The following is a 17,057-nucleotide window of genomic DNA, read 5'->3' on the forward strand; positions in this document are numbered from 1 at the left end:
ACAGATTACAGATATCGTATAAATTTTTTAGAAAGAACCAGGTACAGAACAACACTAGCTCACAAAATTTAGGCTGGTAGTGACCGAGACAGTAAAGCTTACAGCCGGTATATCTAGCTGTAATAATTACCTATTAAAGACCGATAAATCAGCAGAGAACATAGATATGTATGCACATTAAGTGATTGATGATAAAGGCCTCAATGCATTACATGCATTACAACTGGTGTAGAGTTAAGCATACTTACTGGAATAGTATTGGATGAGACAAAAAGCGGAATGGACCTGTAAGCTATAAAGTATAAGAGGCGATGGGCGATATTTAATAAAACCACCGGTTATTGTTAATGCTTGGGGGAGGGGGGGAGGGAGGAATGGGGGCTCAGAGGATTTTCGTTGTGTCAAGAAGAATTTTACCTCGGCGATCCCTTCATAAAGTAAGGCTCTGTTAAAAAGAATTAATTCTCAAGGTGTCCCCCTCTCTCCCCTCATTAGCCGTTTATTGACTCTCAACTTTCTATAGACCCACTCTATACTCTTACTGAGTTGGTGGCGACTCATCTCCCTAGGAATCTTCCACCCCCCTCCCCTCCCGGCGATAAAAAACGACTAGATTCCCAATATAACTTTTGGAAGCTTGGCCCCATATAACAATTCCGCAGTAAGATAAATAAGGGAATATCAAAGATCGATCAATGGTCAGAAGAATTTGGGAACACATACGTAATATTTTATCTCACTTGTTTGCTAATACTGCTAGAAAGTTTACCTTGAAAAATATGTTAGTGTAACTGTCTTACTGCATGTTCATCTAATCAATGGATCTAATCATTTTTACGTGAGTTCCACATTAAAAACTAGCTTCCACTAGTTTCACGCCGGGTCTTACCGGTTGTCAAATACCGAGCAATAAATCACCACTGGGTCTTACAAACTGAGTTGCTTGGTCAGCGGTACTATTTGCCTCTGATCCAGAATTGAGTCGTATCCGCCTGGTTTGAGGTACAACGGAGAACAAAAGCTCATCTTTTTAATATAAGAGAAAAATCGAGTTTCCAGATGGGATTTGAACCCACGACCCTCCGTGATCTAGTCGGATGCTCTAACCACTGAGCTACATCTTTCAAACCGGCAGTCTAAATCCCACAGGGATCAACGAACGCTTTTCATTCCACTAATTTATTCATGTTTTTCTCGTTGCCATGCTCCCACCAATAACGTAGCTCCATTTTCTGCCTTTAAAAGCACACACAACCCACAATTCCTCTATTCGCTCCGACGAAGGGCTAACGCTCGAAACGTCAGCTTTTGTAATCATTACGGTGGCCAATTTACCATTTCAACTTTGTTGATATATCCAAATTATTTCGTTACTTCCACCGACGCAGCCCCAAACAGTTTCTTTCGAAACTATCAGCCTTTATTCATTTCTCTAAATAACGCTTTTTTATTGCCTCATCAAGCTTCTTTGCGTAGTCAGACAACGGTGTAGACGGTTCTTGGTCCGGGAATTGACTTTGATCTGTTGTATTTTCGCCGGAATCCATGATAATCGTGAGCTAAACTACCAATATTATATAGCTTTGGCATAGATTTACATGTCCTAGGAGGTGCACAAACATGGCGGGCGCAATAATGTGTGACGTCACACGAAATCGATCTATTGGCTCAAAGTTTACCTAACGAATAAACAAACATATGTAAATAGCAAATGTGACTTGTGAGAAGCGAGATCGTCTTGAGGATAATAACAAAGGTTAAAATCCAGAATTCAAAGATGGCAACCTTCCAGTATAATTGATAGGCTGAATTTGATGGGAAGATGGCAAATTATTCGATCTTTTCCGGTTTACAAGGGGTCTTTGAGGTTTCCATTACAATGACCGGAGAGGAAGGGTACTGGGTATTTTCAGATTTGCAATTTCGCGGAAGGCATCTTATGTCAACGTAGGTCACTTGTTATTCTTCGCTTTGCAAAGAGCTTCCTGCTTAATTGTCTTCCCGTGTGAGGTATACTTTGGACTAAATCAGTAAAGGTAAGAGTAAAACTGATATCATCAGATAAACCCTGAAGTAATTCCAGCTCTCTCTCTACGCACTAAAAACTATAACACACAGATAACCTCGTTCAGTTTACGTCGAAACCGTTTGATACGGAAATTAAAACCGACTGAACTGATGCGAAGAGACTGAAGAAGTGACTTTCAAATCTATTTGCCCGCTTTCGCTTTTATACTCAATGCTCACGGACCTGAAGCCACAAATACATGACACCTCAAATGGAGAACCAGCGTAAAAACTTATGAACATTGAAATAACGGTAGAACGCGGAGCACTTCTCGATTTTGCCGTACTTCAGACAAAATAACAGAATTTGTCCCTTCTCACGTTCTTGAAAAAAGTCCCTCTACAAAATGATTTTAATTCGAGGAAAGCCTCCGATCCTGAAGCTTATTTTCTTGCACAATTTCACCCTATCTGCATTGTTCAGTCAAATTAACAGCAAATGTAAAAACATTGTTGTATGGAAAATGTTTATTTTTGCCTAACTAATTTACTCAATTGCATTCATAGCCGGGTTCCCGTTGCTTGGAGGTAAACTAACATGTCTTACAGAGATCGCTTGATTGCTAACCCAGGGAGAACCGAACTCGAACGGGTGCACACCAAACGAGTTGAGATTAAAGATGTTACTGTCACCGTTAAAGTCAGAAATGAAATCCACGCGTATACAAATCATTACATTAAGCAGAGCAAACCTTACTTCCCGAACGAGAAGTTGCCCATTTACATCAGTTGTCCGCATTTTTAAGAATCACCCCAATCCCGGGTGGTTTTAGCATCTTTGGAGGCATTGTTGTTTTTGGTGTATCTAAGGCCGTACCTGCGTTCTTTCTCGTTGCTTGCCTGCTGCTCTTCATGATCTTTTGCCAACACGAGTGGGTGAATCAGAAAACTCTGCCTATTGTTCACAAACAGCCCTTCCTCGATGATCAGAAAGGCCTCAACAAATTCTACGAGGTGACCATCACTGAACTTGATGGAATTGCTCTCCAAAATTACCAAGCTGGGATTGGTTTTGTTAAACTTTCACAGGGAAAGATCCAAATTCAGGCATTCAACAAGAGAGCGAAGAAACATATGTCCGACACCAAATGTCAGTCACGAGTATTGCTGCTCGCTTACTTGGTGGCTTCTATTTACAACTGCTACTTTGTGGTAGCCCATTGACTGACCAGCCCGCTGTACGGACGGATATCATGTTATGCAGATGGTAAAAAACAGTAGTTTACATGGAGTTCACTGTTGCAATCCCTGATTTGTAGTTATGAGTAACCACAGAAATAAATCAACAGAATTCCATCGAGTCGTATTGAAAAGCTTTCATTACCAAAACATAACGTGCATAAACGCTTGCAGGGTTTGAGAAATTTGTCATTAACCTCCGAAAACAGTTCAGTATATTTCAACTCTTGTTTATAAGAATTTGGTGGATTGATTGAATTTTCAACAACTCTTCTAATTATCCAACATGAAAACTGCATGACAACAAACTCAAGTACTGACCTCTTAGACTAACAACAAATTTATGCGGCTGACTGGTTTTTAATAAGTAAGGCTCAAGTGCATGGATATCTAGAAGAAAGTGACTATAAAGCTAGCAATATCCATTGAGCCTTAAAGAGCTGCCTGGAGTAAATGTCGAGGGAAAAGGAAAGCTTACCAGGTTAGCTATCTGTCTTAAATCCCCTCAGACAAAGCAGAGAGAAAATATGTCAAATAGTTGTCATCCATAATCCTTTCCACTCGCTATTATCATACCATGCGTTTCTTGGAGTCAGGTTTCCATGACAATTGGAACAATCCGTTTTCCCGGAAAGACCGATCTTTATTTTGCCACTCACGATCGCGAAGTAATAGCGATTCTTCGAAGGTCTGTTGATAAATTGTCTTTGTATGTCCACAATTTTCAGCCTTTAGTACAACACTAAAGGTATAGTTCGCTTAACGAGTAACAATCAACTCTTGTCGATACCGTGACGAGTTTTTCTTGGCTAAGGAACAGTTCTTACCAGTGTGACGATGTCTGTGTCATGGGCGGCTGAACTTCTTCGCTACAGGCAAACAAGAATAGACAGTGTTGGCTATAAAGTGAATATTCCTCGCGCCTCTGTGCTACGTTTCTCAAACATCTTCATCATAGAGAGCAGGCGCTTTATGCCTCAAGCATATCTACCAATTTACCGCGATGTACCCTTGTGGTTTTCAATTCTTGTGGCTGTGATTAGTTTTGCTGGCGCTGGTTCGCTCCCTGGCGCCGTGATTTTCCTGATCTCTGGTTTTCCATTAATTACTTTCTACTTGCAAAATGAAATGGTCAACAGAAAGTCACTTCCACTCGTCAAGAAACAACCAGTGAAGAATGATCTTCAAACGCTCAACAATTTGTACGAGGTAACTGTCGCAGAACTCGAAATGATCGCTCTTTCTAGTTACGATACGGAAATTGGCTTCCTGAAGACAAATTCTGGAAGAGTCAGCTTCCAAGTTTTTCACCCTGCAGCTTTTCAGATCATGGATAAGGCCAAACGTTACTCACGCATCATGCTCGGCGTCTTCCTGTTTCTCGCAGTGTACAACACCACCTTTACTTTTCTGTACTCTTTTAAAATCTTGAAAGATTGAATCATCTACGACGAGTGGACTATATTATCTGAAGATGGCTATGCAGTCTAGGACAAGAACTTAAGGCAAAAACTCTGATGGATATAATTATATAATCATCAACAACTATCAGCTTGGTTTTAGTAAATTGAAACAAAGATAGAGGCATTTATTTTGCTGGTTTCAGTAGAATCCTATCGTAGACCTGATGTCTTTTTTGAGCGACTGCAGACCAAACTAACCTGTTTTGTGCCACAGCAGGCTACGGTTTAAGATCTTACAGTTAAAAGAGGAAATACCATCATACACAAGTTAAACTCAACGAGTGCCATCGAGCGAATCATGTTCTGACATTAAATTTAATCTTTATGTCGCTTATACAACATGAAGCTTCCTCCACTCTCTGAATGACATAAGTGATAAATAATATTGCTCAGTTGTGTTATTCCGTTGTTCGGCATTGACTGAAACGGTGTTTAGACTGGAGTATTTTTTTAGACTTGACTTCTTGACAGATCATTATTATCAAAACGAAGTTGTGCTAGCTTCATCTTTGTTTGTTATGATGAAACATCATAAAGTTGGCAGCAAGCCCAGCGAAGACTGAAGGAGGTTTTAGCTGTCGCATATAATCTTCTTCGCTGCTCCATTTGTTGCCAATGCTTGGGACGGTTTTTTAACGGATGAGTCTAGTAATTGTACTAATGGTTGTGTTCTAAAGCCAAACAGTACATGGTTTTGGAATTTATTTTAGCGAGCTTGAAATGAAACAACTATTATCGAATGTCAGTTTGATATAGTTTCCGAGAAAATCAAATTTTATAGCTCAAATTTTACTGAATGCACAAACAAATTCGTACAAATAACTCCTGCTATTTGCTAAAACTGAGAATGTTTTCAATGTATTATACCAAAGTAAAACCCAAAGTTTGCAGCCTCTTGGCGGTTTTTATAAGCTGGATCTGACGAAGTGATGAGTCCATTGCGATTATTATTTGCAAAAGGGTTCTGAGGAATCTGATGGGTCCTGTTGCCATGGAGAGGAGTGGTTACTAAGTACATGTATTTTTGTTCAATTTTCGCAGAAGGTCTTAGCTAATCACATCAATTGGAATCGAATCCTCCATTGTTTCGCTGTAACAAGATCCGTTTCCTCGAAAAAATTTTCGAGTACAACGCGCTTTGTGTTTCACATTAGAGACTTTATGCAAACCACGACGGTCGCGGCAGCTAGAACTTGACACGTGCGTTCTAATTCAATGTCTTTTTTTTTTTTTAACTCCCTAGCCGTCCTCTGCAAAACAAAATATATTGATAGAATGCAGTTATTTTATACTTTCCTCCAAGTCTTTTGTAAATGGAACACCTCGACGATTTTTATTGCATGTTAGCTTTTAACTACAACCATCTCTCGTTGTAACTTTCTGAGTTACTTCTTGTGAAGGATTATTAAATAAAAAATTGTCTTTAGGCCGCGTTTCAATCGTTTTGAAAACAAATTTAGTACCACCAAATTTATTTCGAAATCAATTTTTGCAGAAAAACCATTCATTAGGGACCTTAAGCAACCACGACGGCGACGGCAACGAGGACGTGGAAAAACAATAGCTCAGCACGTGCATTTTGAAACTTTGTACATTTCTTAGCCGTGCTATGCAAAACAACAACGTGAAATCGCCAAAATTTGCGTCGTCTTCGAACCGAAACCGCGACGGCAAATTATTTTAATTTCCATTTGGAACTCAACGCTACTTTTATACGTCATGCTGAAGTTGAGCTGTGGCGCCGTATGAGACAGTAAGCTCATGCAGCCATTTTTGAAATTCGAACTAAGAGTAGAAATTCATTTTTTAATCGAAGTCTTCCTTGGCGTTGCCGTCCTGACTGCTTAAGGTCCCTAATAAATGACTGCGGTACGGTTTGGTATCAATAGGCGTGCGGGCCAACTGAACTTAGATTACAGACACTTTGAAAAATTTGTAGTTCAGTTCTCGTAGTTCACCCAGCGTGGGCACATTTGTCTACATTAGTCTTGCATCTCTTGCGACTCACTTAACACAAATTAACATCATTCTTTTTTGATAACAGACTGGTATAGATGTGAGGGGAATGCAAAAAAGGCTGATTAAATCGAATACTCAATCCTTATATAATTTTATTTCGCTTCTATGCTGGCAGACACCACAGGAAAAAATTAATAATTGTTGATATCTTTACGCCACTTGCAAATAAACGATAGCCTTTATCACGCAGGTTCATCAAATGCAATGTCAGCTTAGACTGTGAGGTGGATTTAGTCGATTCAATACTAAATATTCCATTAGAACATGCTAGCCACGATCAAATCTACCAGCAAGAATATGCGGAACAACGTGACAAGTATTGGCAAGGAGAACGGCAAGAAGTACAGAACTAAAAATGGTCGATATAAAAAATCTAAAGAGCCTTGTCGACTTGTGTTTTTGTTAAGGAAATTCGGCTTAAGGCAAAGCTGAACAGATTTTAACGGAGAGAAACGTCCCTTATTTTATTTCAGTAAGGTGCATCAAGTGCAAAAAAGGCTGATATTTTACAATGATGGCTATGAAATGACAAAGGGGCGATAGTGTTAATTATGAACACTGGTACGGACAAAACATTCAGCAAGTTATGGTTTGTAGCAACGGCAACCATTTAATAATTACCTTGTTCTGTAGAAAATTGCTTTGTTTTTCATTTAATAAAGATCAATTCCTAGAGTTGAAATTGTCGCTCACCCTTTGTAAAAATACAGGAAATAATCTTCCATGCATTTAAGGTCAATAGCCATGAATAATTGAGGATGTTTACAGTTACAATACTCTTCGAGAATGTCTTCTCAAGATCAATAGCCAATGATTAATTGACGATGTTTACAGTTACAATTCTCTTCGACAATGTCTTCTCACTGTAACATATGTAATCCATGCTTCACTAGCTTGTATCAGGACTCGTAGCATTACTCCTCTACAAATATATTAAGTGCCAAAACAAAGCGACCTATGCAGAATATTCCACTCCTCTCCCCATTACTGATTGGCTAAAATGAAACTTGGAAGACATTATATTTTTCAACTTCCTGTCAACCTAATGTTAACTGAACACCAGAGAATGATAAGGCGATGAGAGATAAAATGAGGTTGAAGCGTTTTTGACGAAAAAAAAAAGATAGAAGGAGAAGAAAAGATCAGAAAAACGCCGAGGAAAATAATCTTTGACTGAAAGGTCAATCAACTTTGTTGCTTGAAAAACAGAGGAGAAACTTGCCTTCCACTCATATGAGGGCGATTCGATCTTCTGTTAAAAGCTGACATGCAGTAAATTGAAATCGTCAGGGTGTACCATTTACAAAAGACTTGGAGGAAGTATAAAATAACTGCAGTCTATCAATATTTTTTGTTTTGCAGCGGACGGCTAGGGAGTTAAAAAAAAAAAACATTGAATTTAGAACGCACGTGTCAAGTTCCAGCTGCCGCAACCGTCGTGGTTGAATTGCATTAAGTCTCTAATATGAAACACAAAGCGTGTTCTACTCGGTAATTTTTCTGGGAAAGGGATCGTGTTACAGCGAAACAGTGGAGGATTCGATTGCTTTAAGACCTGCAAAAAAATGAACAAAAATACATGTACTTAGTAACCACTCCTCTTCATGTCGACAGGCCCCATCAGATTCCTCAGAGGCCTTTTGCAAATAATAAGCGCAATGGACTATATCATCACTTCGTCAAATCTAGCCCATAAAAACCGCCAAGGGGCTGCAAACTTTGAATTCTGGGTTTTACTTTGGTATAATACATTGAAAACATTCTCAGTTTTAGTAAATAGCAGGAGTTATTTGCAGGAATTTGTTTGTGCATTCAATAAAATTTAACAGAGGCAGCTCAGAGAGTGGGACTCAACATCAGCAAATCGAAAACACGCATGCTGAAAATTAATTGCAAGAGCAACAACTCGATCAAATTCCAAAATGGTCAAGACATCCAGGAAACAAAGGACTGCACTTACTGTGTAAGTGCGGATGGGGGAGCAGATAAGGACATAGAAAGCAGACTTTGTAAGGCCAAGACAGCATTCAGGAAGTTGAGAAAAGTGTGGAGCTCCAAGCAATATAGTAAGAAGACAAAGGTTAAGCTATTCAACACCCTCGTGAAACCGGTCCTTTTTTATGGAAGTGAAACATGGAAGACAAATGCTAAAGATTACAAGAAACTTGATTCTTTTCAGTACCAGTGCCAGAAGAGAAGTTAGAACATAGCTAGCAGAACCGCGCAATCAAATTCAATCTACGTACGCGTGCTCAAAATCCCGATAGTGCACGCTGATAGCGTCAGCAAATTGCTTCGCCAGAAATTTTTTTTTTCGCGCGAGCGGCCATTGCTAGCGCGGGGAAAAATAATATATTTCGCGACAATAATGGATACAACTCAAGAAGCTAGAGTTGCCTTCGGCTATCGCCTTGGGCAACTCTTACGCTTCTTTCGTGCTCTCCAAACTTCCCGCGTGCTCCATAACTCGATAGTGCACGCTAAAGCCTGAACCAATTGTTAATTGTTGTCCATTTTTCGCGTCGGATTTGATGCACAATTCCACCGGCTATGTTCTAAAACAATTGGTTCATGCTTTCAGCTGTGCACTATCGAGTTATGGAGCACGTGGGAAGTTTGGAGAGCACTCAAGAAGCTAGAGTTGCCCTCGGCTATCGCCTCGGGCAACTCTTACGCTTCTTTCGTGCTCCCCAAACTTCCCGCGTGCTCCATAACTCGATAGTGCACGCTAAAACATGAACCAATTGTTAATCAAGGTATATTTTGGCCGTACATCATTTCAAAGGAGGAATTACAAAAAGAAACCGGATCCGCGCCGATGAGCATAGAAGTCAGGAGAAGGAGGTGGAAGTTTCTTGGAAATGTCTTGAGGACGCCGCAAGACCACCACTGCGTCATAGCCCTCACATGGTCACCAGACGGTAAGAGAAAGGTGGCCACGCCCAAAACAACTTAGAGGCGATCGATTGAAAAGGAAAGAAGTGAGGCAGGTTGGAAGTCGTGGGAAGAAGCGAGGATTATTACAAGAGACTGGGACCGATGGAAGAGAAGTATCAAGGCCTTATGCGCAACAGAGCACGAAGAAGACTGATGATGATGATGATTCAATAAAATTTGAGCTATAAAATTCGATTTTCTCTGAAACTATATCTAATTGACATTCGATAGTAGTTGTTTCATTTCAAGCTCGCTAAAATAAATTCCAAAACCTTGTGCTTTTTGGCTCTAGAAAACAACCTTTAGTACAATTACTAGACACATCCGTTGGAAAACCGTCCCAAGCATTGGCAACAAATAAAGCAGCGAAGCAGATTATATGCGACATCTAAAACCTCCTTCAATCTTCGCTCGGCTTGCTACCAACTTTATGCTGTTTTAACATAACAAACAACTGAAGCTAACACAACTTCGTTTTGATAAAAAGGGGAGCAGCTTTGGCGTAGTGGCGAGAGCGCTCGCCTTCCACCAATGTGTCCCGGGTTCGATTCCCGGACCCGGCGTCATAAGTGGATTGAGTTTGTTGGTTCTCTACTCTGCTCCGAGAGGTTTTTCTCTGGGTACTCCTGTTTTCCCCTCTCCCCAAAAACCATCATCATTTGAATTTATTTAATTTAGAGTTTATTTAGATTTACACACGACCCCACAAGCTGTTCAGCTTTAAACATTATCGTGTCTAAATAGAGGTGTTATTATTATTATTATTATTATTATTATTATTATTATTATCTGTCAAGAAGTCAAGTCTAAAAAATATTCCAGTTTAAACACTGTTTCAGTCAATGCTGAACAACGGAATTATACAAGCAATATTATTCATCAAGGTAGAGGCATTTATTTTGCTGGTTTCACTAAGATCTTATCGTAGACCTGATGTCTTCTGGGAGCGACTGCAGACCAAGCTAACCATATCATACACAAGTTAAACTCAACGAGTGCCATCGAGCTAATCGTGTTCTGACATTAAATTTAATCTTTATGTCGCTAATACAACACGAAGCTTCCTCCAATCTCGGCATGGCATCAGTGATAAAGCGCCTGCTCTTTACGATGAAGATATTTGTGAAACGATGCACCGAGGCGTGAGGAATATTCACTTTATGGCCAACACTGTCTATTCTCGTTTGCCTGTAGCGGAAAGGTTCAGCCACCGTTGACACAGACATTATCGCTCTGACAAGACACGTTCGAGGAAAAACCCGTCGTGTAAAGATTCTTTCCACAAACATGGGCTGATTTAGTTCCCTTCCGTCTCGGGATTGACAACCGAGTGATTTTTACCCGTCTGGTAAGGTATACCGTAAGGGTTGTATTGTTTATAAAGGCGGAGAATGTGAACAAATGATGACAAATTCAATAAGGACTTTCGAAAAATGCGACATTTGATCGGCCTGAAGCACAACAATGATCAGTTATGTCGGTCTTTCTGAGAAAATTGTAACTCGAGCCAACGAACCTCACTGATTATTTCAACTGTCATGGAAACATGTGGGCTGAGGCAGCTCCCCACCCAACCCCCCCACCCTTCCCTCATACCCCACTCACTCGAAAAACACTTAAAGCCTCCGGGAAATGATTTCCATGGTTAGCTTTAAAAACAATATTTCTGAGTATCCATGAATTCCAGCTTTGCTTATTAAATACCAGTGGGTCGCATAATTTGTTGTTAGTCTATGCATCTAGGTTTTGTCATGTCTCACCCCTTCTTCGCGGTCTGCATTGGCCGCCTGTTAAAGCCCGGATAGAATTTAAGATTCTGCTTATTACGTTCAAAGCAATTCACGGCCTTGCTCCTAAATATCTATGTGATTTACTAACATTTAAATCGTCCTTATATAACCTTAGATCTTCAGATAGTATTTTACTTTCTATGCCAGCTACTCGATCCAAGACGTTAGGTGATCGGGCTTTTATGGTAGTAGCGCCAAGGCTTTGGAACTCTCTTCCAAAAGAACTTCGTGCGATTACTAATATGAACAGTTTTAAGGCGCATATTAAGACTTATCTTTTTAAAACTTTTTATCGGTGAGCAATTTTATATTCAGTTCTATTCTCAGTTTGACATATTATATTGTTTAAGTTAATATTTAATTTAATCAAAAGTGTAATGCGCTTTTGATCATTATATGTAAAAAGCGCACTATAAATTGATAAATTATTATTATTATTAGTATTATAAGAGGTCAGTACTTGGATATGTTGTCACGCAAGTTACATGATGAATGTTTACATTGACCCAATCCAGTAACATTTCATGAACAAGAGCTAAAACATATCTAGCTGTTTTCCGATTTAAAAAAACAAATTTTCGAAAACTCACAAGCCCAAGCGGCTATTCACGTTATGTGTTGTTCAAGCTTATCAACATAACTCGGTGGAAATCTGTTGCTTTATTTCTGTGATTATTTATATCTACAAATCAGATTGCTTCAAGTAAGCTAGACTAAGCTACAGTTTTACTGTCATCTGCATAACATAACATCTGTCTTGCGTCGGCTCGGTCAGTCAATAGGCTGCCACAAAATAGCAGTTGTAGACAGAGGCCGCCAAGAAAAGGAGAAGCATCAACCGAGACTGACATCTAGCTTCAAACATGCGTTTCATCGCGGTTTCGTTAAATGCTTGAAATTTGATCTTACCCTGTGAAAGTTTAACAAAACCAATCCCAGCTTGGTAATTCTGGAGAGCAATTCCGTCAAGTTCAGTGACAGTTACCTCGTAGAACTTGTTAGGGCCTGCCTGGCTATTGAGGAAGGGCTGTTTGTGAACAATAGGCAGAGTTTTCTGATTCACCCACTCGTGTTGGCAATAAAACAAGAAGAACAGCAGGCAGGAAACGAGAAAGAACGCAGGAATAGCCTTTGATGCACCAGCAGCAACAAGGGCTCCAAAGAGGCTGGCACCACACAGCCATCGCGCGATTCTTAAAAAGTAAGGACAATCGATGTAGGTGCGCAACTTCTCGTTCGGGAAGTAAGGTTTGCTCTGCTTAATGTAATGATTTGTATGCGCGTGGATTTCATTTCTGACTTTAACGGTGACTGTAACATCTTTAATCTCAACTCGTTTGGTGTGCACTTGTTCGAGTTCGGTCCTCCCTGGGTTAGCACTCGAGCGATCTCTGTCAGACATGTTAGTTTACCTCCAAGCAACGGCAACCTATGAATGCAATAAGTCAAACAAAAATGAATGATATACTACATTATTTAGGAGGATCGGAGGCTTTCCTCCAACTTAAATCATTACGATGCAGGACTTGTTTCATGCATGTGAGAGAGTACAAACTTGTTAAATGTCTGGACTCCGGCATTATTGAGAGTTGCTCTGCGTTCTTGGTATTTTTAATGATCATAAGTTTTTACGCTGAATCCACTGGAGTTATAAACTCCAATGTAATGAGGTTATCTGCAGAATCATTTATGTGCATGTGTGTGTGTGTGTAGAGAGACCTTAAATTACTTCAGGATTTATCTTATAATATCAGTTTTGCTCTTACCTTTACTGATTTAGTCTCAAAACCTCGAGCGAGTGGACAATTAAGCACGAAGCTCTTTGCAATGAGAAGAAAACAAACGTCCAGGTTGACGTAAGATACCTTCCGCGAAATTGCAAATCTGAATGTACTCAGTACCTTAAGTCCTAAATGTAATCATAGTTAATAGATTAACTATGATGTAATGACTTTCCTAAATGTAAAAAAGTCGTAAGTGTAATAACATTTTGTCGTAAATGTAAAAAAGTCCTAAATGTAATAACATTTGGTCCTAAATGTAGTAAGTCTCCAATGCAATAGTTTAACTGTGCTTGTACATCCACGTTGAGATTTTAAAGCGACAACAGTTGCACCAGAGAATCCTCTGACCAAAATTCATGACGTACTGCGGGCTCGCTCGCTAATTGAATCAGGGTTTGTTTGTTTTTTTTTTTGCTTGAGATGTAGGATGAGAAGCTAAAAAAAACTTCATACTGATGGGCTTTTGGCATCAAATTGACAGATCTCAAAACAATAGAGCGCTGACCAATCCGGCCATTTTGACCGAACAGGCTTGGACAGGAGATTTATATTTTCGGCAAGTAATTTTTCACGGAAAAAATGTGTTATCTTTTCAGTAATCACAGATAACGGAAAATAGTTTCCTTGTTTCACGTATCACAACTGACATATCGTTCACAGTTCACGGCTTTTAACTTTTTACAATCACGAGTCACGGCAATTAAAAACAACCGATCACGAGACTAAACGGTCGAGACGAAATTATTTGACTGACCATTTACTAGTGCAGATTTAAAACACCACAACCCGGGGCTAATTGTTGAAGAATCATAGCATGAAAACTGAAAATTCTTAACCTTGGTATCCTATAGGAATTTATGAGAAGACAATTCAGAACTTGCGGAAGCATTGTGGCAGTTGTAAACGAACAATGTAGTTAATTTAATATTACCACTAGTGTTGTTTACCCATTCAGACTGGGAACAATTAAGGCTGTATGAAAGAACTGAGGCGGAAACTGTTTCCAAACAGAATTTACATAAATTTCAACATTTCCTATATTCAGGAATACAACTCTTTAATCTACAGCAGGTAAAGGCGTATTCTTCGCATTTTCTTCTCAATATATATAGGACATATTGTATTTTAATTTCTCCTTGGCGTCTTCCAAAATATGCCACAAGCTGTGGTGGACATTGTGTTGGAAGAAATCGAAAGTGATGAGGCGGCTGAAGGCTTTTGAAAAGTCCCGCAGTATATGTACTTTCCTTAGTCTTAAACTCATTAAATGGTCTTCAATGCAACCCTTTGCATCTGCTTTAAGTTAGACTTTGAGAGATATTTCTTTTACTGTGCGAAAAGGTTGGAAAATGTATTTCAGTTTCGCGATGAGCGATCGTCTCGGTATTTGGTTGAGGTATTTGCTTTCTCTTTTCTGTTGTGACTGTTTAAAAAGGGACTAACAAGGGACATCGACCAGAAAGCGATAACGTGTAGTCATCTTTCTTGTCCTGTCAAGAAAGATGCCGTTTGCGCACACAGCGAACAGTTATCGCAGACATTCATCTATATCTGGTGATTGGTCTTGTCATATACCTACCTTGAAATTCAAGTTTCTTGACAGCACGCAATGAGGCTGATCAGCGAAATGATTTATACATCGGAAATGCGCAGTTACATCACCAAATTCTTTCTGAAACTTGCTCTCAGTGTTGGGAAGGCGACTGAGGTTGCGCTCCGACCGAGTCCTTCTATTGTTCTTGAGAAAGAGGAAATGTGGCGTGATGTGCCTTAAGAAAAGGAAATTTCTCTTTTGAATAAAGACAATTCATCCCAGCGGTATTACACAATTCGCACTGGATACTCTTAAATATGACCTTGAGAACAAACACACAGAAATTCAAAGAAAAAATTATTTTAAAACCTTTCAATCTTAGCATAGGTTTAGAAATGAGCTATTTACCAAGCAAAAATTTATTTCGGAAAAGTAAAAAACCAAACTTTTTCTACATTAGGTCATCATCGGAGTAAATTAGTACCGTCCGCTAAATCACATATTTTATATCCTTAGGTAATTCCCGATGGGAAGCTAGAGTTGAAACTAGGCTTCAAATAATTAATCAGTCTCATTAATGTATAGATTTAGCCAAGCCTAATAGCAGAGCTCGAGTTAGTTTAATTTCTAGCTTTCATTTTATTAAAAATCCTTGGCACTGCCTGTCGATGAGGTTATCTAAGGAAATTTAGGGCCGGTTCGAGTGGGGGAGGGGGAAGGGGGAAATTGGCGGGGTCTCAAGCCTAGGGACGATGTTCTCACAACTTGCAAAACGATCATCACGCATGTTAGTCAACGGTATTTATAAGCAGCTGAAGAACTTCGTCGATTTACCTGATGTTTTGAACGGATTTTTTCGAAGATAAGGAATGTATATTTCTTCAGATAGACAGTATCAGTTAAAATTATATTCCATTGAGTGTAAATGATAATTTCAGTGTGAGAAAATTAGCCAAAATTGAAAGAAAGACGGTAAACGACTTCGATTTAAGATAGATTTTACTTTTGGCTTTGTCGATGAAGGATTGATTATAAAGCAAAGAGATTTCACTCCAGTAAGAATCAAGAATGATTTGTTTATTTTGAGAATCGAGAAAGAGAGCCAACTGTGTTTATAGCACAGTAAACCCAAGAGGGTCGTTTAAATGTTTTCTTTGTTTTGACTGTCTTCTGCTGCTTTTTGCGACTTCGTCGCAGACATTGTCCAAAAGTTACAAACAACCACACAAGCGAGTGAGTCATTGTGTTTTAGAAGCGCAGAGGTGTATTTAGTTAGGCTCAAAACAGAATGATAAAGTACTTGAATAAGCTTTGCGTTTGAAAAGTCTCCAGTTTTTCTTTTCACTTCTGATTTTTATAAATTTTCTTTTACTTATTTTGCAACAGCGGTCGATTCTTGATGTTTTCGTTTAAAATTCTGCGCGAGGAATTTAATTTGTGCGCCGCTGGCCAGATTGATCCACTCGCATATGCCCAACGTTTGACCGCTGGTTTCAGTTGTTGTCCAGTTATGCTGTACAGTCAGAATGCTTGGCACCTACCGCCCCAGCTGCGTCTAATCTTAGTCACCAGGCCCCACACTTACGACTGCAACTAAAAAGAAGATTTGCAATGTGACATTCGTCATCCCTTCTCGCCGCAAATAAGTCGATGCCTAGTCTAAAAAAAACTGAACATCTATTAGCTTATCACCATCGTTGACTATGCCTTTGGGGACTTCATTTTGCAATTCAGGCTCCGTTTCGTTCGTTCGGCAACCATGTGTAATCCTTTAGCTATATCTGCAGTCATACCCGTGTCGCCACCATCGTCGACGATACTACCAGGCCCACTTTTTGCGTCAATGTCATCCTGATAATCAACAGCATCCATTTCAAAATCCTACTCCGTATGCATTTTATTTGCATAATCCTCGGAAACTTCTCCTTCTCCTGGGTCATTAGCTTCGTAGTCTTCTTTACTACCGTCCATGGTTGTGATGCGTAACTTGTTCCAAGCTCATATAGTGTTCGCCGTAGTTCTTAGGTACATGGTAGCTGCTAAAACATTTACTGAAGAACTGAATACATGCTGCCCACCAACTCCTAGAGAGGACACTATTTGGATATCGATGTTGTTTGCTGCTGCATACATTGTTATCTGATCCCCATTGGTCCCATTCCGCGCCATATGAGTTAAATGGTCGTACCAGCAAGCGAACTCATCAGCTGCCAAGTACTCCTAAAGAGGGAAGCCGCCGCTTTCGCACGGATTACTTTCTAAGTACACTAAATTTCCTTTCTCA

General features: G+C 39.6%; 1 protein-coding gene and 1 pseudogene across 3 annotated transcripts; one reads left to right on the plus strand and one right to left on the minus strand.

Annotated features, from left to right (window-relative positions):
- Nucleotides 1–1,681: 1,681 nt before the first annotated feature.
- LOC111323603 (uncharacterized) lies at nucleotides 1,682–6,135 on the plus strand (annotated as a pseudogene). The gene is made up of 2 exons (XR_002694174.2): nucleotides 1,682–2,036; nucleotides 2,575–6,135. The product of XR_002694174.2 is annotated as an uncharacterized LOC111323603 (transcript).
- A 5,961-nt stretch (nucleotides 6,136–12,096) lies between these two features.
- LOC111323555 (uncharacterized) lies at nucleotides 12,097–14,991 on the minus strand. 2 transcript variants are annotated; one of them, XM_088731798.1, is made up of 3 exons: nucleotides 14,819–14,991; nucleotides 13,222–13,364; nucleotides 12,097–12,884 (listed from the first exon to the last, which is right to left on the minus strand). In XM_088731798.1, the coding sequence occupies exon 3, from the start codon at nucleotides 12,855–12,857 to the stop codon at nucleotides 12,231–12,233; it is 627 nt and encodes a 208-aa protein (XP_088587924.1). In that variant the 5' UTR covers nucleotides 12,858–12,884; nucleotides 13,222–13,364; nucleotides 14,819–14,991; the 3' UTR covers nucleotides 12,097–12,230. The 2 variants fall into 2 exon arrangements, with proteins under 2 accessions (XP_088587924.1, XP_022782673.2); XM_022926938.2 differs by lacking the exon at nucleotides 13,222–13,364 and having other exon boundaries at nucleotides 14,819–14,990.
- Between the last annotated feature and the right edge of the window lie 2,066 nt (nucleotides 14,992–17,057).

The sequence above is a fragment of the Stylophora pistillata genome, chromosome 8 (genome assembly GCF_964205215.1).
Source record: "Stylophora pistillata chromosome 8, jaStyPist1.2, whole genome shotgun sequence".
Classification (NCBI taxonomy): Eukaryota; Metazoa; Cnidaria; class Anthozoa; order Scleractinia; family Pocilloporidae; genus Stylophora; species Stylophora pistillata.